Raw genomic sequence first — 26,130 nt, forward strand, 5'->3', positions numbered from 1 at the left:
TGCTTTTATTTTTTGGTTCTGTCCCAAACCTGCCAGTTAACAGAAACTTTCCCAAACCTCCCAGGCCTCCTTCCCCTCAACCAAGTCGCACCGATCTGCATCCAAGGACCTGGTGCTGGATCCCGGGCACGCAGGGCCGTTTCCCCTCTGCTGGGAGGCAGCAGAAGCCCCGCTGGCTCCTGTATCACGACAGCCTTCAGATGCTGCAGAAACACTGCGTTTTTCTCCCGTTTTGGCACAAGCCCGTGCAGTGCCGCGGCCGGGCCCGCGCGCCGCAAACCCGTCCCCTTCGCCCTGCCCCGTGCCAAGCACCTGACCACGCACCCATCGACGGCAGCTTCAGGCCCAGCCACAGCACAGGCTGAACCGAACCAGATCATGCTGTCAGGCCGTGGCATGTGGAAGTGTCCCAACACAGTCGTGCATTTCCCTAACGTGCTGCTTGTAGCCAGAGCCTGGTCTGCCAGGGGAATTCCGATTCAGTCGATTTGTTGTTTCTGCTGCTAACACACAGTGATGCGATGGCTGGAGTTATTTAATGAAGCTGTTAGGAACACAGTGAACCGCCTTGGGAAGTTTAACCATAGCCTACATGGTTCCTCTGTAAGAAGTGTGTATAAAATGGACATATGTTTGAGACATTATATACTTCTCTGTCTAATCTTCTGTTCATTCATACCTGTTGTTTCCTGGGGAGCTGCAAATACCCCGCAAATACCCAGCCCTTAGTCTACTGGGGAACAAAATACCACCCTCCCTCCATTATTATACTTAGCTCAGTAAAACCCTGTGTACAGCATAAATACTTACACGAAATTAAAGTTTTCATTTAAAACAAAATTAACCCGTACATAGTATTTTAAATAAAATTCACCTTTTATGAGTGTAACATTTTGCTTAGAGAGCAAAAGGCAACTCCAGGAGCTCCTGGATACTCTGTGCGCTGCTGACAGACAAGCTTCTGCTGAGAATCCCTGTGCAAGTTGGAAGTGATTGCTCCTTTTCTTTTAGAAAATACTACTATATCACAAAGAGTTACCATAAGATCTATAGGGCTGTAAAAGTAGAAAGGCCACATTATAAGATACCTATAAACTGCTTTATGAGACTGTCCTCTCCTGCACTGCTCCACACAACCCTGTGGCAACAACGGCCCTGATGATGGTGGACGTGGCTCCTGCCAGGTTCAAATCTGTGTCTTTACCCCGATGCTCTACCCCACGATCCCACAGAGATATCAGCTGTGTTCCACATACATTGTAACAGGCAGGATAAACTTTGACCGTTTTATCTAGTCGTACAGAAGTGAACCTTAAAAATTACTTTAGAATGCTGAAAAGTACAATGAAAAATTATATGAAAAGTAAAAATCTGTTTCTATTCTCACCATTAGCACAGACCCTCTTGGGGATTCTAATCCTCTTAGGAATTTCAGGCAAATCTATTATTTTTCCTGTAAGTTAACTACAAATTATGTGATTATGTGTGTTTATGTGATTATTTAATTATGGCTAGGACCTTGGATGAGATGATTTTTCCCGCCTGAATCCAAAAGGCAAAGTGGTTGTAATATTCTGCAAAATGCCACTCAGGCAAATCGGATTTTTCCAACAGAATTGGGATTTTTTTGAGGCAGAAAGCCTGCCTCAGCTTTGTTCAGACACAGATTCAGAATCATTCTGCATCATCAAAACACAAGATTCCAACGCAGACAAAACCGATTAAATCCATAAAGTGCTACGAGGAACACCAGCTTTCATTTTCCTTGCTGTTTCAGAGTGCAGAATACTGCATTTTGCTCTGACCACAGATCTAAAACAATCCCCAAAGATTTTCTTAATGAGATGTTTTAAACAGAATCCTGTATGAAACTAGAACTATCTGAACGACATGCACGAAATGCAACACGTAGCTGTCTACCTGTCGAGAGAACATCTGATCGCAGAACTTCCAACACTTGTGTTTAAGTGAACGCTCTCTGCTCAGGTCAAGCAAAAGCAAACCCTGAATCAAGCACCTAGGTTTTACTTCCCTTTGTAACACTGACAAGTGCCTGAGTTTTTTGTATGTGCAAAACTACCCTCATTAAAAAAAAAGATGCACAGCACAATTTGGAAAGTTACCTTAGCGCAAAATAAAACACTTTTGCATTTTTTTTGTAGCTACTAAATACTTTCCTGCTTGTTAATTCTTAACTCATTGCACCTTCCTGTGTGCTTCAGAGCCTCTGGAAAGAAAGAAACTTCTGTTAACATTTCACTAGCACAACTGCACCTCAAAATACAAACCCTGACCACCAATTTCCGTTCTCATAAACAGAAGCAGCCTTTCCTCACAGAGAAAGGCTCTCTCCCCTGCTTCTTAAAATGGATAGAAGTCAGAAAAGGACATCAGTCTCTGACCTGGAGAATACCGCAATCGAAAGAAAAGGACATCAGTCTCTGACCTGGAGAATACCGCAATCGAAAGAAAAGGACATCAGTCTCTGACCTGGAGAATACCACAATCGAAAGGCTCCAGCTTCCTGTGCTTGTTTACTAGAGAGAGAAACCTGAACCAATGATGCTAGTCAGACTGCTGGATTTTCATACTGCGTCTAAGTGGCAAGGTCTGACTGCCAACAGCTGTAAAACACTCTGATCAGACGGCGGAAAAATAGAACAGCACCTGCAAGACAGTTCTAATGTACAGTTTAAAAGACTAAAATACTGAGAATATCTACTATGGTCTCTTATTTTTTCTTAAGCTAAGACAGATCCTGGAAAGAGCCTCAAAGGAAGCTTTGGTTTCTTCTTTCTCATGTTCCATGGCGCCCTTTTTCCTCAAACCCAAACCTTGTCCTTTTCTCTTTGATCCTGACACGTGTCTCTCCCACATATTTTAACATGCACATGCCTTCTCCTACACTTCTGTAACGCATCCAACCACGCCTGTGCTAAGTATTTAGCCCTCATTTGTTATTCACCTTGCTACGAATCAGCTGTTTTTCAAACCAGTCAGTTTTCCTTTAGGATATCCATTTTTGATGACTGTGTGCCAACCGGAGCTCCCAGGGCACCAATCATGACTGGAAGGCTCTGGTTTCTTCTCAGCCCTGCCATTAAGTTGTTACCTGCATTTAAAAATACAGCTGAGTCCTGTCTCTGCAGGCCAACCTCCATCCCTTGGTTTTTCCTTTGGTCCTGGGCCTCAGGGGGCTTGACCACCCGGGCAATTCCCAGCCTCTTCAGCCTGTCCACCAGGTTCATCTTCAGCTGGCCCACGTCCGCAGCGTTGCGAGAGGGCTTCAGGCCATACATTTCTTGCAGGAAAGTCTCCACGGGCCGTGAGGCCAGGAAGTTTTCTGAGAGATGTGCTCGAGGCTCGAACGGTGGAGGGGAAGGACAAGGCGAACGTGAGGGAGAGTTTGGTGGGGTAGAAGGAATGGTGACAGTCTGAGAGGGCTGCAGCAGAGGCAGTTTTTCTAAGATGGGGCTATCATAAACCTTGGCCGAGATGCCTCGTTCCTGCAGAAGCCTGGCCAGGCTGCGGGTGCTGCTCAAGGTGGTGGTTGAGTCTCCTCTGTTGGTGAGGACCTCCCCCACACTGAGCCGGTAGGACATGGCCAGGGAGCTCCCCGCTGCGCTGCTCCCGAGGGAGAAGGGAGCACACATGGAGCTGAAACAAAGCACACGACACGGAGGACACGTGCGTTAAACACCAACTCCCTGCGTGGCACCTGCCCTGCACTACGCGGGGGATCTGAGAGGAAGCGAGCGGCTGGCACGAGCTTCGCTAGGTCCAGCTTAACGGTGTCAGTATTTCTGCTCTGCAAGGTATTTAGGAGATACTATGCTGACAGAGAAGTTCCTGCCATTACTCTATTTTGCGGAACAGTAAGGATAAAATTTTATCTTTTGTATACAATTTCTAGTATATGGCCATGGTGGAGAAAAAAAAATCCCCATTTTAAAATTTATTAGTCCATACAGTCAAACTCACTGTTTTGTTACACCTCTATTTAACTTAAAAAATATATATATATATCTATTTTCTATTATTGAACAAGAGAGACTAAAACTTTCCAAGACCAGCTGCCACGCAGGAGTTTTTAATTGCATATATCACAAAACAATGCTAAGACCTATAATATAAGGTGATGAAATATGAGGGAAAAAAAAAAGAAAAAAAAAAGAATTCTGTTGAAGAAAACATTAATTAGTGAAGGTTTGCTAAGCTTCCAGACAACTGAAACATGAGTTCCCAAAACTACCTACAATACAACCTTGACAGGCTGCTTATCAGCTGCAAACTATCCAAACTATCCTACTACCCACACACACACACACACACACACAAACTGGAAAATTCAAGCCGGTCAACAGCTGGTGAACCAGACAACTGGTGCACACTGTTCCAAAGAGGATATAACCAACTAACTACGCCAGTATGTAATGACAGCCAAGTGTAATGAAAACTTTCATAATAAAGACTTTTAAAAAAATCTTATAGAATATGAAATATGAACTATGATCATCTGTATTCTATTGAATCAAATATACACAGAAATAACCAGTAATAATGTAGTTTAAAAAAATAGTGAGGCAGCATGTAGGATATTACTAATGCTAAAGGCTGTAATTATAAAGGGGATAGTTGAATTTTCCCACAGTGAGAGTAGGGAATAGGTCAGGGTAATTTAGAAAAAAGTAAATTTAAATGCTTAAATAGGAAATTTCTTTCATCATATATCTGTTCTAAGAAGCAATTAATGCCTATTCTGCCTATTTTTTTTAAAGCTGGTCTGTATGTTGCCAGAAAGCAACTGTTTAATCCCGTGCAGCAGCTCCTAGAACGTCAGACGTCATCGTACCTGGGAGTCACCTGGGTGACATCGGATGGGTGAAGGATCCTACAGGTAGTGAAGGTAAACGTGGAGTTTGTGGAAGACAGACATTTCCCTGGATTTGAGGCTGCAGTGGAACATTTACAACCAGCGAGAGCAAAAATAAAAACAGAAAAGGACTCATCAAGCAAAGCTTAAGACAGTATTATTATCACTACTATATATAAATATTTTAACAGAGAACAACAGCAGTGAAAACAGTATGGTCTACTACTTTGTTCCAATGCTAATCATCTCGAAAACAGCGAACACCAACTTTGAGACACCCAAACTGAACTAAGCCCCAGGGTGATTCTGCACGGGCTGCCAGCGTTCACCAGCTGCTCCGAGACGACAGCTGGAAGCGACTGCGTCTCCTATTCTTGGTTGTATTGGAAGCAGCTCATCTAAAAGCACCTTGGAACTCTGCAGGAAACAAAGTTCTTGGAGGTAGATTCTTAAAGCAAAAGAAAACTTAATAAAAGCTAGAATCCTGGAAAGAAGTTTAAGTCTGATATCCCCAACTGCAGTAACAGAGAACTCAGCATGTGAACAGTGAAGGAGTCCTTGTAACAAGGAAAACAAAGCAGGAGTGTTTATCCCTTTCTGCAAACTCAACCTCACCTCTGCATTTGTGCTTTGAAACACCCAATAAGATCAACGTTCACAATACAGCATGTTCCCCCCAAAATTTTAACGTAAAATGATTCTTCCTCTCTTAGGCTACTCACTCTCATCTTCTATCAGGGCACCATTTTCCACAGAATATAAGTTTAACACTTTCTACTAACGAAACAGGACACTTTTAAAATGAAGCTGAAGAAGCCAGTCATCTTCAGCTGTTTTAATTTGACAACTGCTTAGCATGTAGTATATAATTCAGATTTTGATCCTATCCCAGAAAAGCGCCAAGCATCCTAACTGCAAGCAGACTCGGAAGAGCAGCATCTGGTTTAATGCTACTTGATTTTAATGACTTGAGATTTGGGGGGAGTGGAGTGCGGGGGCCAAAACCCACAGAAGCACCAGGAATGGATTAAAACTTCAAAAATCAGCATGCAAAAGGAGGAAAAACTCTAACCATGCTCTTACCAGTGAGTGGTACAGTTGCTGAAGTAATAGGTGGCAGGAAAATCCCTGCCACTGGCTTTTTCGCTGCATGTTTCCTTTTCTCCAGGAAGGAAGGCTGCACTTGAAATGTTATACCTCCTTCCCCCTCTTCCTCATCATCCTCCTCCAAGTCAGAGATGTGGTACACAGCATCATCAGGCAGAGGGGTGAAACCTTTTGTAACAACTCCTGGTCTTGGGTCGAGAATGGTGCCTAGATTTGGTCGAGCAAGCTGCTGCCAGTGAAAAAGGGTCTGAGATCCTGGGGTGACAAAAGAGAACTGCTGAGAAAGGCCTCCCGGCCATTAATGCAGAATTACACAGTACATGCTCAAAACAACTCAGCCAACCGGTGCTGCCACTGTGGTACTTGTAGCGCACTTGCGTGGCAACACCAAGAATAACAAGTCTAACCCTTGGTGCCATGCAGGAAAACCAAACAGGACCTACAGAATATTATTTTTCCGTCTTACTGCATATCATACCTATCTGCACACAGAGCAACAACAATTTATCTAACAAATTAATCTAGAATACTCTTCTGCTGAGGAAGGAAGGAAGATCATCCTCTTACCTTCAATGGGCTTGACAATTTGTAATTTTTCTGGTAGGAGGACACGGAAGTTACCAGAGCTGGCAGAAAGATCTGTGAATTCGGAGCTGGTGCCCAGGGAAGAGGAGCTTTCTGAGGGGGTGCTGCAGCCACTGGCCTCCTCCTTCTGCTCAGCCAGCAAGCGCATTCTGCGCTCCCACTCCTCCTCGAGGAACTGCTTCTCGCTCAGGTAGTTCTGCCGACGGAGGGTCAGCCTGTGCAGCGCCGTGGCCAGGTCACTGTCTCCAGGGTCTCCGGGCTGACCTGGCTTTTCCGTGTCCCTAGGATAAAAGGAATTACATTACAGTAGATATTCAGACCATTAAAGTAAGTATTTTGCCCCCACACAGCAGAGATCCAGCTCGGGCCTAGTTTTGAGTCACTTAATTGAGCAAGCCAGTGACAAGCTGTGTGCCCTACCTCGGACTCTTCTCGGAGCCACTGCTCTGCGTCGCCTGCCCGCGGCGCCCGGGCTGCTGCAGCCCGGACTGAAAGGGCTTGGCTGTCATGACCACGCTGGTCCGATTGGAGCCGGGGATCGGCAGCGGGGCAGGAAAAGAGGACGACCGACCACGGGTGATGTTAGCAACCCTGACGGTGTCAAATACTCGTTTCTGTTGAACCCTAGAGCCAAGCAGAAAAAAAAAAAAAAAAAAAAAAAAGATATTTTCAGAAGCATTCTGGAAAGGATAAAATGAAGACAAAACTTTGAGTAACAGACTTCCCCAAGGCTGCAGAGACATGGTTAAAAAGGGATTGCCTAAGAAACTCATGTTGTAAGAAATACTGTTCTAACAAAATATCAGAATTACCGCTCACTTTGACTTGAAAGAACAAAATACTCCATTGATAATCAGTGCTAAACTGTCAAGGATGTCTATTTAACCCTTACTTAGAATTAAGGGCTCCAAGAGAAGGCTTTCAGGGCCTTGGACAAATTCAAAAAGGAAATAAAATCCTTCTAGTAATTTCCCAACTTTCAGAATTGTATAAGAATGGTAGGTTTCAATGCTGAGAAAACTATCAAATACACTAAAGACTTTTTTTTTTTTTTAGTAACGAAGACGACATATTGGCGGGAACATTCAGGCTTACATATTTCCAGAATTCAGTTTCACCTCATTCATTGGAGGCATCTGGAAGAATGCCCAAATCGTATATACATGAGGCTGATAAACGTACTTTTGCTTAGAGGGAGCAGGTTGTTCACCCTGACACAACTCCTTCCGCATTGTCCCTTCAATTTCTGCTGCAAGGGAATCCTAAAGAAAAACACAAACCAAAAGAACTGATCAACTGGATTCCAGTATTCTTCCTAACAATTTTAGCAAAAAACATTTTAAAAACTCTAAAGTCTGCACTCGCCTCCCCCATACCAGCAGCTGCAGCAGTGTGCTATAGTCTAAGTCTCCAGGGGGAAGGCAGGGATTTTCCATCCCAGTTCCACCTATGTGTAACTAGTTTGGGTTCAGTTCACATTAGCAATAGCTACACTTCTTGGGGATACTTTATGTTGCGTTCTTAAATTAAGTGACAATTGCAAGAGCATCTCCTGCAAAGCCAAGATATACATGGTGGATACATGGCGGATACTATATAAAACAGCCACACAAAACCTGAAAAATTGCCAAGAATTGCCCAGAAACTTGTAAGAATACAGTAATCAGAACCTGAACCTGAATAGACGACCTAAGTGGAGGAAAATAAAAGTTTCAAAAACTTCTTCCGTTGAGTTGGTCATCTCTTGCAATCCAATTAAAGTCATGCATTTCTGATGATGCTTTAAATTTCATCACATAAGGAGGTAAAGACATAAAACTACTTCATAAACCACATTAAAATCCTCTTGGAACTCTTGAAAAAAAATCTTTTTGTTTCGTTTCTTAGAGAAATTCTGTCAAGGTATAAAATTCACATCAACATGGAATGACATACTAGCACAACTGAGCATTGGCTGTAGAACATGCCAATTCCTGTAACTAACAGAACAGTCATTTAAAAAGGAAACTGTATTAACATCACAATATGGCAAGTGAATAACTGTTTTCCTGAAGCACAAAATTCTCAGAAGTGAATACATCAAAGAATTGAGAGACTGTAAGATCAGCCCCTTCGCCTCTTGCACAATAGTCCTCTCTGTGGCTCCAGCAGTAGCTGTTTTTTCCTCTTAGTTTTCTGCTACTCTGGGCCGTATTTACCAGTGGTTATACACCAAGCTAGTGGCACTTATTACCCCAGGGAATGCTCCACGTGCCTGGGGACGGCAGAGAACAGCAGCAGAGCTGGCTCTGCTGCGCAGCATCTTCACTTCTTCCTGCGATTCCTGCAGCATCCCCAGACACTCCATGTTCCGATCCTGCAGCTCATGTAGCTGAAAGAGGAAAGAGGACATCATGCTGCCTGTAAGCTTCAGCAGAAGGAAAAGACAAAATGAAACGTAGAGAGCTTTGTACTGAAGATACTGATTCAACACTACTGTATTCCTCTGCACGCACTGCACATGTCAGCATCTGGAAAAGGAAGCAGCAGAAGATGGTGCTCCCCATGGCAGCCACATGATTTTAGGGATAAGGCATGAAGTGCCACGTAAAACTCCAAGGAGGAAAAGGTACAGTAGAATCCAAAGCATGACACATCAATACCACTCTAAACACAGTAACCAGAGATGCAAAAGAAGCATAGAAGAGCACTTCAAAATCTAGTGAGCTACCGTATTGTTGATATAACCAGTCAGGGTCACATTAAGCCAATATTCTTTCACGACAAATGAAAACAATAAGATCTACCTGCTTGCACACCACCCTCATCTTTCCGACTCCTGTGAACTACAAAAATTTTTTAATTGATTTATCTAAGAAATTATTCTTAGATAAATTATTTATTATTATAAATTATTATTAGAAATTATTCTCCAAACATTTGGCTAGAAGCGTATAGAAAAATCAAACAAACAAACAAAACACCAACCAAACCCACTTTCTATTTTCTTTTATTTTTCCCTCTCATGTTCTACTCCAAACATACACAGAGAAGCCTTAAGTACCTCTGCTGTCAGTTGCCTCTGAGCATCTTTGGAAGCTTGCAGGTGAAGCTTCAGCTCCTCTTTTTCAATCACATGCTGAAAACACAAAAAGATGCCAATTATTTTCTCAGCCAATTCCCTGGAGGGAGTGGACAGGGCTGCTCTCTTGTGCTGTGGCCCCGTGGCTCACAAGTCTGTTCTCCCCTGCCAGAAACATGTGCACACGCATACACACACACACACACACACACACACACACGTCCCTGCTCCTTTACCTCTTTGAGTTTATGTTGGAGATCAACAATCTGAGACAAGAGGGATGAGATCTCTTCCTGGTAGCGAAGCACCTCCTCGCTCTTTTCTGACAGCTCCTCTGTTATTCTGGAAATTTGAGCATTCGATTGCCCTACAAAATAGAAGAACTTAGGCAGCAGAGATCTTTTGCCACCACACGATGAAAATTATAGGGGGCCTGTGAGTCTCAGCAATCTGTAAATGACTTGATTTCCTAAGACATCAGGAAATTAAGTCACATTTTGTAAAAGCAGGAGCCCTGGAACATCCACAAAATACAAAATAAAGGAAAGCAGAGGGGAGCAGGAGAAAGGAAGAGACTTGATTTTAAAGGTAAAGGTAACATATTAGGAAAAAAAAAAGAGCGAGAAAAAGGTAAGAAAAGCTAACAAAAAACACACCCCCAAACACTGTAAATATAGTGACATATGTCAGTGATATATGAAAAGACAGAAGTTCTTCAAAACATACAGCTATTTAGCTTTTTATTCGGGTGACTATATTCCCCAAAGACCCAATATATACAATTTCCTGTTTCCTCTTTCTTTTTGTTTGGTCCTTTAAGTAAGATGACAAAGCACCTCAAAGACTGAAATATTTTAATACAACGACATTTAAGAAACTGTTTATCTGCCCTGAAAGCATAAAAAAGTCACAATAATGTCTGGTCAAGCATAAAGAATAGATTACAAACTTACAAACACGGCCTTTAAACATCTCAGTTATCTACCTTATTTATTTTTAAAAACTAAGATTTTCCATCAATCATAACAGGTTTTGAGTTAGAAAAGGGAGTCTCTTTGATGGCAATAAATAATTATTTTCAGAAATACTGTAAATTTGCTAGATACACATTTAATTGACAGAAGTCACAATTTTGCTGTAGGAAGGAGCCTGCCATGAGCCTGCTGACAATTAGCCTCACAGTTAGATACTTTTTTTTTTCCTGAAGGCATAAATTCTAAAACCATAGTCTAGAAATCCTTTGGGGGAATATTATTTCTGTCTATAGTGTTTTTATATGTGCTATATGGTTAGGCAAAACAGGAGTTACTGAACTTCGCAATATAGGAAAATAGAAGTTAAACGAAATAACTTTATTTGCCAAGGATTTTGCACAGGAACCACAGTAACTCACGGCTAGGAGTTCATTCACAATGTTTTATCATTGTCTGGAAAAAATAAAAAGCAAATAACAACCTTACGGTTGTGGTATGCTTCTAAAGCAATCTTAGAAGATAAGCCTAAGGTTATTTATATGCTGCAAAGAAGGTGGCACATACAAAATAACTGCAGATAAAATAATGTATCCCAGGTTACAGAGCCACCACAGAAAACAAGGACTGTTCTTTAGTATTTCAGAATGCTTCTTGACTTATATATTAGTAACTGCAGTTCTTTGCAAATAAGATCACAGTTCTGGACAGAACACTTACCAATTTAAACGCTTTTGAGTATAATTTTTAATTTAAAAATAAACCTGTATTTTTGGAGAGAAACAGCAATTTAGAACGAGCATTTCAGAGTCTATGCACTGATAATTAAGAGAATTGCAGGCACTGGATGCTCAGATACCTTTCTATCATTACTAAGTACATGCTAGATACTCACGCAGCTCTTTAACACAGTCATTAACCAGTTGCTGCTCCTTTTCTTCATATGTAATGGTTTCTGTCTTCAGATGGCAAGCCTTCAAGAAAAGTATAGGTTTTGCAACTTACATTTATACTTGCATGTATATTCATCTTAACATTATATATTTTCTTAAATTTATTTCCCTTTATCTTTGCAATTTCTTTGCATCTATCTTCCTGTCCATTTTTCCCCACCACAACTTGAGCTGCCTAAGTCTGTTGAATGAAAGATGCCCACACACAGAAAATGTGTTCTCCCTCCTGTCTCTAATAATAATAATAATGAAAAAAAAAGTTGCAAAATATGTGATTTGGTAAGGAAACGTAAACTGTAAGTACCTGAATTTGCTTCAAAGTTTCTTAAGGCAAAGAAATCTTGAAAAGTAAATGATACCGGCCAAATCCACAATGGCAGGGAAGTCTCTCAACAGAACAGCAATTTTTACATCTTTCCCCGTCTTGTCCTTTTATACTGCAAGTTTTCTGGGCCAGAAACTGAGTCTCACCACAAGTTTAAGCAACATCAGAAATACTGGATTTCCACCTTCATTTGGATTGCCAGTTTGATTCTAACCTTTGCCCACAACAGTCTTTGTATTCAGGATTATTTGCCATTAAATTACTCAGAAAACGTAAGGGTAGGTTTTAAAGACCATTCAAGTGAAGCATAGATAACGCAATTGCAGATAAACACACTTCACTTAACACTGTCATAAATAGTTCAAGGCTGTTCAAGGCAGGTGGTGACATACCACAGAATGACAGTGACCTCTTTTTAACTCTAACTCTCCCTAGTAAGGTGGACTACGTTCACTCCTGGTCTGCTAAGTTTCATAATCACAAGCAGGGTTGACAGCATAAAAGCAGCCTGACACTCCCTTGTTCTTGTGACACAGAACTACCAACGCAGCCAATTGATCTTCAGAGTTTTAGGGAGAACATGCTTCTTGGGCTGAGTATTTCGGAAAAAAACAAAGAGGAAAATATATTTTTTGCAGACAAAACAAGGCGGAAGAATATGTTTTGTTCACATTAACAAATTCTGGTCCCTGAACTGTAAGCACTAGATAACACATGAGAAGGTTTGTAACAAATCAGAAAGAGCAACTTAACCATTTCTCAGCAATATAGATCTTTACATACTTTCAATTCCTTTCTCCACCATCATTATTAAATTAAAGATTTTTGACTTTAGAAATGAAGGTTTGAGAAAACAAATGGAGATGGAAGAAAAGAGAAAGGAGGATACCACAGAGAACTGGAACTACAAACAGCAAGACTTTTGTTCCCCCTCTCCTTTATTCTGATGTTTGCAGTCCAGACCAACATTTTGTTAACAAAAGTGTTGTAACATGCAACCTTCAAGCTCGTATTGTAAAAGGCTTACTTAAAAGCAAAACAACTCTTTCTTTAAAAAAAAAGTCTCTTTACTATTTTACAAATTTTTCCAATTCCAGAGAAGGGATAATTAGCATCTGAAGATTGCAATTCTTGTAACCTTTACATTTAGTTCCCTGTCTTTTTATTTTGTCTAGGCATTTGGTCACTAACCTTGACCTTGTAAAGGCACAAAGCCTCTGCTCATATTTTGCACGTAAGAGATATCAATTAAAATACAGAAACTAATCACATACTCAATAAACTGCAATCAGATTTACCCCACACAACAGGTAGCAGGTCACACAGACCTGAAGGCCTCGGAGGTCCAAGAAATAGTGCTGGGTGCTCACACACATGCCTATATTCTTTCACATATCTTAGGGAATGTGGAAAGGAACACTAGTGAGCTCTGAGGAGAACTAGGTGCATGGCAGTACTCTAAAAGAAACAGAAGGATGAGGATGGGTGGAGACAAAGTATTTGGCTGTGGTATCCTGATGTAACTCAGGTGCATACCTTTGATCGGAGAGCAAGGTTCTCCTCTTCCAATTCCCTGAGTTTATCCTGCAGGATATCCAGCTGCAAGAGACTGTGTGACACATTGAAAGACTCGTTGGAACGAAGTGGTGTGGAACAGCTGGAATCTGTTTCACTCTCCTCAGAAGCAATTGAAACAACACGAAGCAGGTCATCCTTTTTGGACAGTTCATGCTGCAGCTGGTTAACCTATGACAAAAAAGATCACCAGCTTCAGATATACCCTTTAGTTACACAACAGTACAGCAAATTATTTGTGCAGCCTCAAAATTCTGGAAATATCACAGGTCCAAATTTATATAAATACATAAGCCTATTCTGGCTTATAGCAAATTGTAAGTATATTACTTGCATACTTTATATTTTATATAAACTAACATATTTTATATGTTGTCAACTTCTTTTTTTAAGCAAGAATAACCAGGAAAAGATTACAAAAACAGATTCCTAGCAGTAAAAGGTGAGGTAAGGATCTTGAAAAGAATTCTGTTTTCATGTCATTTATTTAAATGTATTTTTAATGTAAACACCCCACCAAGCTCATTCTCTAGTTGTTTCCTCACTTGTGATGTTATGTGAAAGGTTCTGTCAGATGCCTACCACATAGTTTATTTTGTCGATATTATTAGGTTCATAAGTAAAAACCAAAACATCAGAGTGATGCTCAAAACAAATGCTTCTAAAATACAGTTCTGCTATAGGTATATTATAAAAATATCTATCGTGCTTGTAACTTCTTAGTAAATACAATTTTCAGTCTTCACAGTCAATTCTTAGACAAAGAAAGCTGACTGAAAAATGACGAATAGAGCAGTGACCTCTAAATTTACTTCTGTAGTTTGAGAACAGCAAAATAACCTACTTTCACAGTGAAATAATATGTCTCTGTTAATCCTTCTCACCTTAAGAAGGAAAGGAAAAGAAAAATGAAAGAAATCGCTCACTTGGTCTAGAGTTTGTCCTAGCTGCTCTTCTAGTGCTTCATTCTGTTCTGTCAGAAGATGGTTTCGCTTAAGAAGGGCTTGTCCAATTCGAGCTGCCAGTTCCAGGTCCCGATCTCTCTGCTCACAAAATGAGAACAAATGTCTGCTTGATCAGGCACATTTTAAATTCAGTGTAACTTTAGATTTTCCTGGCTATTCGTCAACATATTACAGCTTTGAGATCCCCCCTCACTCTCAGATGGATTGCTGCGCTGGTTAGAACAACGGTTAAATGTTTTCATTGCTTGGATCCAAAACACATCCATTACTGTGTTTCCTGACACAGCTCATTCTCTTTCACAGACATTTGCAGTAATAGGGCAGGAAAAAGAAACAGCAGCTACCTAGAGTGCAGTTTAGTTTTTTGTGCTAAATACTGGAAAACTAATATGGGTTCTTTCGTATCATTCCAAGAAGCAACATACACTTAGGTCTGCAGTCCTTGAAGCATCACCTTCTCCAGGACAGACTATGTGACTGCAACAGTGATGGCAGGCTAGAAGCTGAGGAGCAGTATGAAAGGAGGTGGCTGTTCCTTTCTGTCTTTCCTCACTACCTCCTGTGAGGCATCCACAGTTTTGCTAAACTTGGCTCCTGAGATGCTGCAGCCCATCAGGCAGCTTTTCATGACCTCAATATTTGATAAGTTACTAAAGGTAAAGCAGAATTCCCAATCACTGAATAAAACCTGTCCTCAAACACACTATCAAAGACTTAGAGAGAGGAGCCTACCTCAGCTAGCAAATGTTTGACCATGTCAGCATCACTGTAACTTTTCGTTATTTGCTCCACATTATCTGCACCAAGAACTGAGAAGAGAAAAAAGAAAATAATTACTGAAGCAGTTTAAGTAGAAGAATAACACTGGAGAGAGCTGAAACTCAGAGGATGAACTCTCTCCTCATCTTTTGATAAGCACAAATACAGCAGTTAGTTGGGGGAAAGACTGGAGGCTATGAAAATGCACTTCACAACTTCAGAAATATGAAATAATATTCCAAAAGGGTATTTGAGAGATTGATTGGTTGATTAGGTGTTCAACATGGATAGCTTTGAGCAAGATTAGCTAAAAGTTGAGGTGCACACACTTCCTTCAAATTTATGAAGGTAGAAAATCTCTTAAGATCAGCGTTTTGAATACAGGTAAACTACTGAGTCATCCAGGCTGCTGCTGAGAGAGGAGGAGCACCACTGCATGCCCAAACATAGCTGAAAACATTTGCAAACTTCACCCTTGGAACAAAACCCATATTAACATATGTGACAGTTATAAACAGGAAGCATGGAAACCTCAGGGACTGATCACGGAAAGTTATTTATGGAGTGCTTGGTCATCTCAGAAACAGTTAAAGACACAGGCAAAAAAGCATTATGTTTCCAATTTATATGCAATAGTAAATCCTATCTTACTGATAGGATGACTGAAAAGTTCGAAGAGTTGGCAAAACTAAAACTAAAGAGATCAATCAGGACTTCAAAAAAAAAAAAACTTGAAAAATATGATTGAGTTGGGAAGAAGCAAAGAGCTCAGAGAATTTATGGCAACTCTGGAAAAAAAAAATCAGTGCTAAAACAAAGCACTGGCCCTACTAGTTCTTGCCCTAAGAACTAAAATATTCTGGTAAAAAAGAAACATTAATTACCTTGTGCAAATTTGTGAGATTCAGCCAAGGAAGAGGGAGGAAGTTCGATAAAAGCTAGAATGACAGAAAGTGAAAGGTAGGAAAAAGAACAGAAGGTAGAAAGAATTAAAATTTAAGGGCACAGACAACTGATCTGCATGCACCTGCCACCACCAAAACATCAATTTTGTATTACTGAAAGTTTCTTACAAGTTTTAAAGAGCCATTTAAATACGATAGCCTTCAGGAGTGGAATTACACATTTTATTTACAGGTGACAGAGAGTTTGTGCTGAGTGGATGTTTGTTCTATTGAATTCATTAGAACTTCCTCATCTTATGGAATCAGGATCATGAAAGCAAAGGTGGCAACAATATAAATGTAAAAAATAATGAAATATCTGCTTCAGCAGAACTTCTAAGTTATGCTGTTTTGAAACTAATTCCATAAGCACCACATAGCAAGGTGAGACTGTTACCAGAGTTGGTCTAAATTTACTTCTGAGAAATTGTTTTCCTCCCATGTTTAAACCTGCTTCGTACTCTGGATAGAGGCACTGGTATTGACTCTGGGACTTTTTTTGTTTGTTCTCATTGAGGGCTGCACATGTCACAGCAGTGAAGCATTAACTTGAAGTGCACACCATTTTATTTACATGCTGCATAAGCTGCAGGTGCCCTTTACTTAGATAACTTCCACACATAACCTTACATAATATAACACTAGGGCTATACTAAAGGGGAAAAAAAAAGTGCATTTTAGTTTGAGCAGAAAGTTAGTAGCCATGAAAAGCAGGTGAAGAGAAAGAACGATGTAGAAGAATGAGGGGTACTTGGCTGTTTCCCTAAAATAATTTGCAACAGAAAAAAATAAATCAAACTAACAAATTAAACACTATCTCCAGGTGAATCAGGAGGCACAAAAAACCAAAACCCAACACATGATATTTGGATAATTAGAATCTTTGAACTTAGAGCAGTGCCATTTACTAATTATATTTCCAAGCAGGAGGAAAAAATAAATAAAAACTTCACAAAATACACAGTACCTCGGCACTAGCTCTATCTGTGGCAAGACGGGCCCTTTACACGTCCACTTTACTGCACTACTTTGACAACGTTTGCCAATATGCGACGACAGCCAACTGCAGACTCACCCACGGACACAAGTGTCAGCCCTCACGGGCAGAAGGTACAGCCAGATCTCCTGTGGTAACTGTTCCCATCAGATGATTCAACATCTATCCAGGGCTAAGTCACCTTAATGAAATAATTTATGCTAATTTCATACCTGGCTATTCAGGTAGGTTTTTGATGCCTCCTTTCCTTAATGCAAAAATAACAAAAAGTTTGTCCCCAAAAATATTTGCTCCGGTAAATGAAATCCCAGAATTAACAGCTTTAAAACTTAGCTCCATACACCTTTGTTATTTTCACCCAATACAGATTACAATCACATTCAGTTTGCTGTAATTCTGTCTCGTAAACACATACATGTGTCACCTTCCCTCACTCACCTTGCAAAGTGAAAGCTGCCAACAACTCTTCATTTTGATTAATGTTCTTGTTATCCACTGCCATGTCCTTTTGGTCACTTTTACAAAGGAGCTCTAATGATAGAGGTTTTGTAATGCAGGTTCTTTAACTACGCTACCACAGTCGAAGCATAGGATATTCTTCCACCTCACAGAAAATACTGCCAGGGAGACTTGACTGCTCGTTGGATAAATCTCCAAAGAGCAGCAACAGCCATAAAAAGAGGAGGAGCCCAAGTGCAATAAACTGGGTTTTCCCTTAGATGCTGTACAGGCTACACATTGACTCACATCATGAACCTACCATACTCTGTTGGAAAAACTTCTAACAATTTTTCTACAGATATACACACATACACACGCACTCTCACTGGAAACAAACTCAGAGATAACTCAACTTATGCCTCATCAGGATGATTTTAATAAATTGTCGTATTTGTTTGCAATTAAAGTCATTATTGAGAGAGATATAAACTTCATCTAATAGTGCAATGTTTATAGACTATAACTAAATCCTGATTCACGGTTTTATCTGTCTTCCTACAAATTGCTAGCCTCAAAAAAACTAATATGAAGATGACTATGGTCAAACTCATTGGACAATTTCTAGGAGAAATGGAAACTTTATTTATTGTGAATTTATTTGACTTGGCAGTTACAGGAGTGTTCTTAAATGATGGGATTAGTTGTCTGTTATTCCCACCAGTGATCTTTCACATTAACATGAAGTGTTTCGCATCCCAGTAGCGTGTTTAAAATTTCATCTCACATGGAGAAGTATTGAGGCTATCACAAAATGCAAAGCTGCAGGACCGACTCGTTCCGAAGATTCACTTCCATCACTGTAAGAGGGCACTTTTTGAGAGTGTCAAGAAAACAGCTATAGCAAACATTCAAAAAATCTCTTTCAAATGCAAAAACAGGACATTTCTTCCTGCAGTGAAAAGGTATTTTTCAGTGGGTGAAAGAGGAAGGCCCCACCTTCTGCAGTCCCTGAACAATTAAATAATAAATAGAAGACCTTGTGTTTTAAACCTCTGCCCCTCTCACCAGGGCTGGGTAGTACAAGGTCACACTGCCAGAAGGGCCTTCTCTTAATAGGGAGAGCTCTCAGAGAGCTCTGCTCTTAATCACACTGGCAGCAGCCTCAGCAGAGCTGCGTTTTCTGTAGACTTGTTTCCAACAACAACAGACTCTGATCCCTTCTCTTTAAAATTAAACGTAGCAGCAGGTACACACCCCAGTGACGGCACAAGTGCTTTAAGGGAACTATAAAAATGTTCAATCAACTCAAAAATGTTTAGCCTTGCGATATTATTATCATAATTAGAGCAATAAACATTAAATGGCTTTTTAAATACTTTCCATACTTAAAAAGAATTCCAAGGTTATAAGTTCAATAAAGATCTCCTTCAACTGTGGGACACTGCCTGCTTAGAAGATAATATTTTATTTACTCTTTTGCTATCTTCCCTGGGCGGAGCACCAGCAAGAAACTTTCAGTGGTGGAACATGCAAGGAAAAGGCAATCATTACTGAGAAATAGTAAGCTGTATCTAAACACCAAGCTCACTCTCCTAAGTGGCTCTTCCCAATATATGAAGGGAAACAGGACTCTCCTGTTTTTCTGAAAGCATTACAAAATGAAATTGCAGTAGGAAAATACTTAAAAGTACAAGCGAATAAGTGTTCAGTTCTTCACTGGCCTTCTAAAACATTTGATTTTAATATAGTCAACAGAAGAGTTTTCTTCAGATTGCCCAAAGTTGACATTTTCTTTGCAAAGACCAACTAGCTGTTTTGTTTATAACTGCTGTAATCATAATAACTGATAGCCATAAGGCACTTTTTCTTGTAAAAACAAGAAGGCAGTGATCAATGTTGATGTAGTACCAAGATACTTGGCATTCCCAAATTTTTTTATCTCCAAAAGAAAACATTAACAGCATTTCAGAAGAAACACTGTCACAAAACAAATGGCAAACATCTACGAAAGCACCACAGCATCATTAATGTTCCTGAAAACAGAGCTGCTGCTCACTCTGTGTCTTTCATGTCACATCCAATCTAGTTATGGGTTCCTGCCTCTTTTTCCTTACCACGGGTCTCCATTCTTACCTCTGTGTCAAATCAAATGATCGTGCAGCCATGGGACACGCTAGGGCAGCTCTTAGAATAGCAGAGCTGAGCTACAAGCATTTCCTCTGAATTCAGCTTATTGCTCCTCCTGTGCAGGATTTTGTAGATTCGAATGTTACATTTTAATATTAACCACTTGGTATTTACTTTTTTTCTCTTCAGTAAGTGCAAAAAAATCCTTAGGCTCAAAACACTCACTCATGTAACGGAAGGTCTCCTCATCATGAATTGGGGAAGTGGTCTCAGGAAGATGACCACGGCACGTAGGGGACTGGATCCAGTCTTGATTCTCATACAGGTAGAGAGAATCCACTCGTAACTTGTACTCTGGTAACTGCTCTTCCAGCATGCTCACCAGCTCTACCTCAGGAAGATCTTCACTGGAGCAGACATCTAGAAGCAAGCAAATGCCACATCACCAAAACTAAGGATGCTACTATTAAATATGCTACACAGGTGCCACAGTGGTGTAAATTCTACATGACAATAAATATTTTATGAACCTTCAGCAGATATTTTTTCTCTGTACAAATTATCAGAATTTTTCCTAAATCAGTACTTGACTGATACTCCAATATTTGCAATTTTCATCCTCAACTGATTCTATAACTTCCCAGAGGGTAGTCTAGCCTCACACTTCTTGAATATGGCATATTTAATGAGCTTCAATTTCTGTTTTTCCTCCTTATTCTCAAAGCTAAAAAACAAACATAACAGCTATGGATTTTGTAAGGGTCCACTGGTTTTAGCATGGTATAGTTTTCTTTTCTGAAGGAAAATCCTTTCCCCTTTTTTTGCTGTTTCTCCTTTTGTTTGGTATCGAGCATAGGTTGGAAAAACTAATCTTACAGTAACTACAAGAAATCAACAGAATACTGTCTCAAAATCAAGCAGGGGAAATATAAATTCCATTATCATCCCTACTGAATCACACTTCATGTGAACCTGGTACCCAAAATAGTGAAAAGGAAGTTTAGCTCTTCCTATTTTTCCTAATCTTTTCATGATTACTTGGGGGAGGGGTGGCTGAGAAGGAGAAAAAAAAAATCAGTTTGAGATGCTAAAATACTCTGGATACACCTATCCAGGGCATGCAGTGATTATCTATTATTTCTGCTGCAGATGAAAATTATCTTCAATACTTTCCCAGAGAAAAACTTCAACGTTGTTACCCATCTCCAGGTAGCTGTTCTAAAACACATTAGACTTATTTGGGATGTGTAATGAAGTTGTTCTTCCAGCTTACCAGAGATGCTCTCCAATCCTCCGCGATCGAAATTCATGAGTCCCTTCTTCACAACTCACTTCCTTGGAAACAGCATTCCGCAGTCAGCCTGTGCTCTCCCTGTTTTTTGCTTTGGTAGAAGGATGGCTTTTGTTTGGAGTCAGTGAGCGCCATCAAGCTACCTAGACACTAACTAAATGCATGTCAGCTCTCTCAAGAAATCTCTCTTGAATACTTCACATAAGGTCCACACGGTTCTCAGCTCAGCCATGACCTACAATAAAACAAACAGAGGATGCTGCTGCCATGAATTTTGCCCATAACTATATCTGTAGCATTACTCCTTGCCTATATAATATTTAGTAAGATTTGGTATGCCAGCTTCATTATCTAACACTGGGCATTTGCATTTTACTGCAGAGGACACTGGCTCCCACTAAACAGAATTTTTCTTCAGGCTAATAAAGTTATTTAAAATGCTGTGTTCTAAAGGCAGGATTTCAAATCCAATACAATTAGCATTACGACTGTTCTGAAGAAACGGTATTGGTCTGCTTTCTTTAACCTCTTCTCCTTTAAAACTCTGTCAACAAAGAACTGGATCCATCAGAAAAGTTACTTTGTGGATGATCACAGAATTTGCAGTTCCTCTTCTGCCCAGCCTCAGTAAAAACAATTCAACAGCTTAAAACATAAACGAAGCTATAATGTGCAACTGAGATTATTACCAGAACTGTTTAAGAAAGTGAAAATTGTGCTGTTCTCTTGCCAAGACTAACTGATCATCCTTCACATAATACACAAAGGAAGTCCTAAATAATGGAAAAACCCCAAATGCGAGAAAACAAAGCCTCATTTTCGCTCTTCCTACAGTCAGCAAACACAAAGCTTTCTTAAAACCTCAGAATGGTTCCAAATTTGCTCTTAACGGTTTCCGCAGAGCTTCCCACCACCAAGCACAGCAGTCGCAGCTCTGTCCTGCTGTCTCAGTAACCTCTCCTTTGGCAAGATCAGAGAGGAGGAACTCTGTAAGGAAAGCCTGAGGCTTGCTAGGTCGTTTACCCGTAGGCTTTGGCAGGAGATCAAGAACGAATGTTCTTCCATTAAGGTCAGCTCAGGCTTGCTTGTCAGCAATATCTCCTTGCTTTGTGATTTTCTTCTTAATGGATAGATTTTAAAAAATAGTTTTATTTGTTAACTATATTTGACACTTACTAAAAATGTTAAGACAGGGATTTGAGAAACATTTACATGAATATAAACTTTAGTGTTAGAAACAGCTTTATGACTGGTATTTAAATGGATTGCTGAAATACAGATGCACACACAAAATCTAAACTGTAAGAATGAAATCCGGCTGGGCACCTCACCTCATCGCCATTCGCTTGGACAGGAGAAATTCTAACCCAATCACTAATCAGTGCAAAAAGCTCACATGATTCAGGACTGTTTAACAAACTATTTGGACAGTTTGATTTTTTTGCTTGTATTGACTAGATTTTGGGGGGGACAATTTTCAGTAAGCATGTTTTCTGTACATCTTTTTTAGCACCATTTTAAATATAGACCATCAGAATCAAATTAGCTCTATATTTTTTAAGAAGCGCTAATTATTTAACTTTGGTGACGTTTTCACCGTGCTAGAATAGTGACATATTAGAGAATACTTATTCTGGCTTTGTCAGGTCTTTTTTAATTCTCATTCTGTCAGAAGAACTGGAGAAGAAACACTACAAGCTTGTTGAAACATGCACTTCTTTGCTACATCGTCATTGGTGGTTTAAGAAGATTTCACCTAGATTCATAAAAAGTGCATTAGGTCCCCACATTCTTCTATCCTTACTTTCGAGTGAAACAACTATTTAAAAAGTAAAACCCCCAGAGCTGTTATTGGGTTTGTGATGTAAGCCAGGTTTGACACAAGGCAAACTTGCTCACAAGACACAGCAGTTTTCTTCTGTTTCCCATCAGACATGGCCAAGTTTTATCTCTAATCATACAAGTCCTTTTGAGGGACTTTAATATGATATTAAAAATTGATAAAAGAAAAAAACAAGACTCAAGTATGCAATAAACAGTTAAAGAAGCAGTAAACAGTAAAAGGAAGAAGCTTGCTAATGCTCTTATTAAACAAACATCTAAATTGCAAAAACAATGTGGTTTCCTTAGGTTAGTGTTCAAGCTTTGATGCGGAGATTGTTCCACTTTTGTATGAACTATGGTTACCCTCGCTATCGTTAGTCCCTGTCAAATGCTGCGAATCAAACCAACTCAGATAACTTTAAGGGTAAAATACCAGGCAGTCCCAGTTTAGTGACTACTATCGTATCGCAGTACGTTGCCTGCAACTAGAGTCCGAAGCTGGTGAGAGCTGTTCCCGAGGGCAATCCTGGCTCCGGGCTGCTGCCTGCTTCCCCCACATTAACCACACACCACGTGTGCAACGCGCTGCGCTGGAAGCACCGCGAGCAGCTGGATGGCATCCCAGGAAATAATCACCTCGGCACGGATGAAATCATTTCTATTTCTAAGCAAAACTCTTCATTTGGTACAGAACCACTGTTCTCTAACAAACACCTTAGTTCTACATTCCCTTTCCATGGAAATTCCATGCAAACCTAGCACACACCTCACGTGGAAATCTGTGCTCTCTAGATGTGACAGAGTAAGTGCACTGGCTGTGCCACTTGCAGGTCACAGCCACGCCGTGTGAGCGGCAAAGCAGCGAGTTTTCCAGATAACCTTTCAGGGCTAAGGACCTGCACAGCGTTCCTTATTAATAGCTTCTGCCTGTAGACTTGAATAAGTGCTCCCTGACCTAAAAAAATCACCTTGCATCCCCTGCAAGTCAGCTCCCACGAGTATTCGGAGACACGGCTGCAGGAACGTGTAACTAACAAGTGATTTTCTCGTTCCTTTGTTTCCTCACAAAACTCAGACCCTTATCCGATTTTCCAGAGGATATCCAATACAAGGCGGAACCTGGCACTTTTCCAGCTCTAGCTAGGCAGGGAGAAGCCCCAGGAATTTATTTGTAAGTTTCGCTACAAGCTTTCTTAAATTTAAGAGAACTTCCTTGACCAAATTTATTGCATGCATATGAAAGTTTATAGCAGATTCACAGTGACACATTCATTATCAGAAATTAAAGATAAGCAAGTTCTGTCCACCAATACTTGTATTTTCAAAAATCTATCAGTGGGGTCTTCCCAACAGACTCATCAATAGAGACCTTTTCACAGGATAAGGGGAAAGGTTTTCAAACAGTTGATTGAAAGGTAAGGGACTGGGAAAAAAAAAGTGTTTTCATTACAGAGAGATGTTTTCAGTGATGTTTCCTCATAAATAATCTTGTACAACGTGGAAGTAACATGGAAAAGGAATGAAAAGCAAGGTTTAGGAGTTAGTAGATGATGCAGAATTTCTCAGGATAATCACACAACAAGCTAACTGCAAAAAGTTGAAGTACCGTTTTCATATTATTGTGATCAGATAAGAAAACAAAAGAAGAAATAAATCTTTGGGAAAAGTATTTAAGTCAAGTTAGTTCAAAGCAATCAAGAAAACACAGCTTAAGCCAGAAAAAGAAAGTAAAGGGCTAAGAAATCAAAGGGAAGAATGAACCTATACTTACATAATTTCTTAAGAGTTTCCGCAAACATTTCTTCTTCCTTACTGTCACTTTGGGGCTCTTGCCCTGTCTGTTCGATTACTGAGTACGCAGCCCCGCCAGCACTATGCACTTTGGGGGAGTGCAACATTTGCCATCAGATGAACACTCAAGCTTTTAATCATTTTAACTACCTTAAATATATCCATAAAACTCAAAATAGAGTATATCCAAGAATTATAGAACACCAGCATTTCTACATTTAAGTGACATATAATAAATGGCAGAAATCACTGAGCCAGATGTGGTTAAATACATGAATTAAGGTTTCAGGCAGCCTCATGAGCAGAGCCCTTGCGCAGTTTGCCAGGTGCCAGCACTAGGTTTTACAGTGTTTGCGCTTTCCCGGTGCTTCTCGCGGCTTTATTCCACTGTGCCATGGGGCAGCATTGCTGGGAATCTCACTAGACAACACTCTGGGCATTACCACCCTCGAGGTGACTCCATGCCCCTTCCACAACTGTGAAACTATTCCCCAGGGGCAGCTTTCCTCAGCAGGTTACAACTATAATATAATACACCTAGATGCAACTTGCAAGATTGACCACTTGGCTTTAAAATGCAGTCTAAGCTGTTACATCACACAAAGCAAATAACACAGATCTTCTCAGGTATTATTTTTCTCCAAATTTGGGATCAACAGTCTTCCTTCTGGAAGTATGACACAAAAATTTATGTAAATAAAAATTACACAGCTTTTGGACTATGGAAAATTGTCACATAATTTAGGTTCCCTACTTGTACCAGCACGTTAAAATTATTAAAATATTGAAATATAAAACATATTTTGAACATGCTTGCTTGCACTGAAACACTGAATTTAATTTAGATCCATTTGACACTCAGAAAGTGACTTAGGAATAAAAAACAAGGGATTAAAAGCAGAACTCAAAAATAACTTTACACTTATTTTAAGCATGGAAGCTAGACGAAAGGCAAAAGATTCAAATATAACTAAGATTTTTTTTCCATATAGATTTTCGGTTTTAATAACCTAAGATGTTAATTAGGGTAAAAATAGCTAAAGGATTAAAAAAGCTTTTATAAATTGATTAAAACTTTTTTACACTGCAGACAAAGCTGTCTTAAAAGAAAAATTGGATTAGAAATGTCTACTTGATATTTTATGTATGAACAGAGTGGAAAATACGACATGGAGCTATTGAAAAACAGAAGTTTTACAACAACCTACATGAACTGATCTGTGTCTTTTTCCTAGGTTTTCTTCAATTAAAATTCTAATTTGTCAACTGGTTCCTCAAAAGAGCTACTGGTACAGAGACATTGAAGAAAACATTTCCTTTTCACTACAGTTGTTAACAGAAGTAGTCAAATGTGTATTTGCACAAAGACTACAATTTTGGATTTCCATTTAAAAGCGAAAATAAAAAAGGTGAAGAAAATCTCTCAAAAGCCAAAGTATTTGCATATCATATGCAAAATGCATATGCATATACCATATGCATATAAAAATAGGTCCCTTATACTGTGTCATTTTCTCACTGGTAACTAAAGGACAGAAAAA

General features: G+C 39.9%; 1 protein-coding gene across 1 annotated transcript; it reads right to left on the reverse strand.

Moving 5' to 3' along the window:
- Nucleotides 1-2,625: 2,625 nt before the first annotated feature.
- Nucleotides 2,626-21,209, reverse strand: TRAK2 (trafficking kinesin protein 2). The gene is made up of 16 exons (XM_088523750.1): nt 20,957-21,209; nt 19,909-20,103; nt 16,059-16,112; nt 15,148-15,224; nt 14,377-14,493; nt 13,412-13,621; nt 11,493-11,571; nt 9,863-9,993; nt 9,609-9,683; nt 8,799-8,936; nt 7,748-7,827; nt 6,986-7,189; nt 6,548-6,846; nt 5,957-6,235; nt 4,853-4,952; nt 2,626-3,657 (listed from the first exon to the last, which is right to left on the reverse strand). The coding sequence occupies exons 1-16, from the start codon at nt 20,991-20,993 to the stop codon at nt 2,997-2,999; spliced, it is 2,736 nt and encodes a 911-aa protein (XP_088379876.1). The 5' UTR covers nt 20,994-21,209; the 3' UTR covers nt 2,626-2,996.
- Nucleotides 21,210-26,130: the final 4,921 nt, after the last annotated feature.

The sequence above is a fragment of the Tinamus guttatus genome, unplaced genomic scaffold, assembly GCF_059628265.1.
Source record: "Tinamus guttatus ecotype Peru unplaced genomic scaffold, ASM5962826v1 Tinamus_guttatus_pri_ptg000197l, whole genome shotgun sequence".
NCBI classification, from domain to species: domain Eukaryota; kingdom Metazoa; phylum Chordata; class Aves; order Tinamiformes; family Tinamidae; genus Tinamus; species Tinamus guttatus.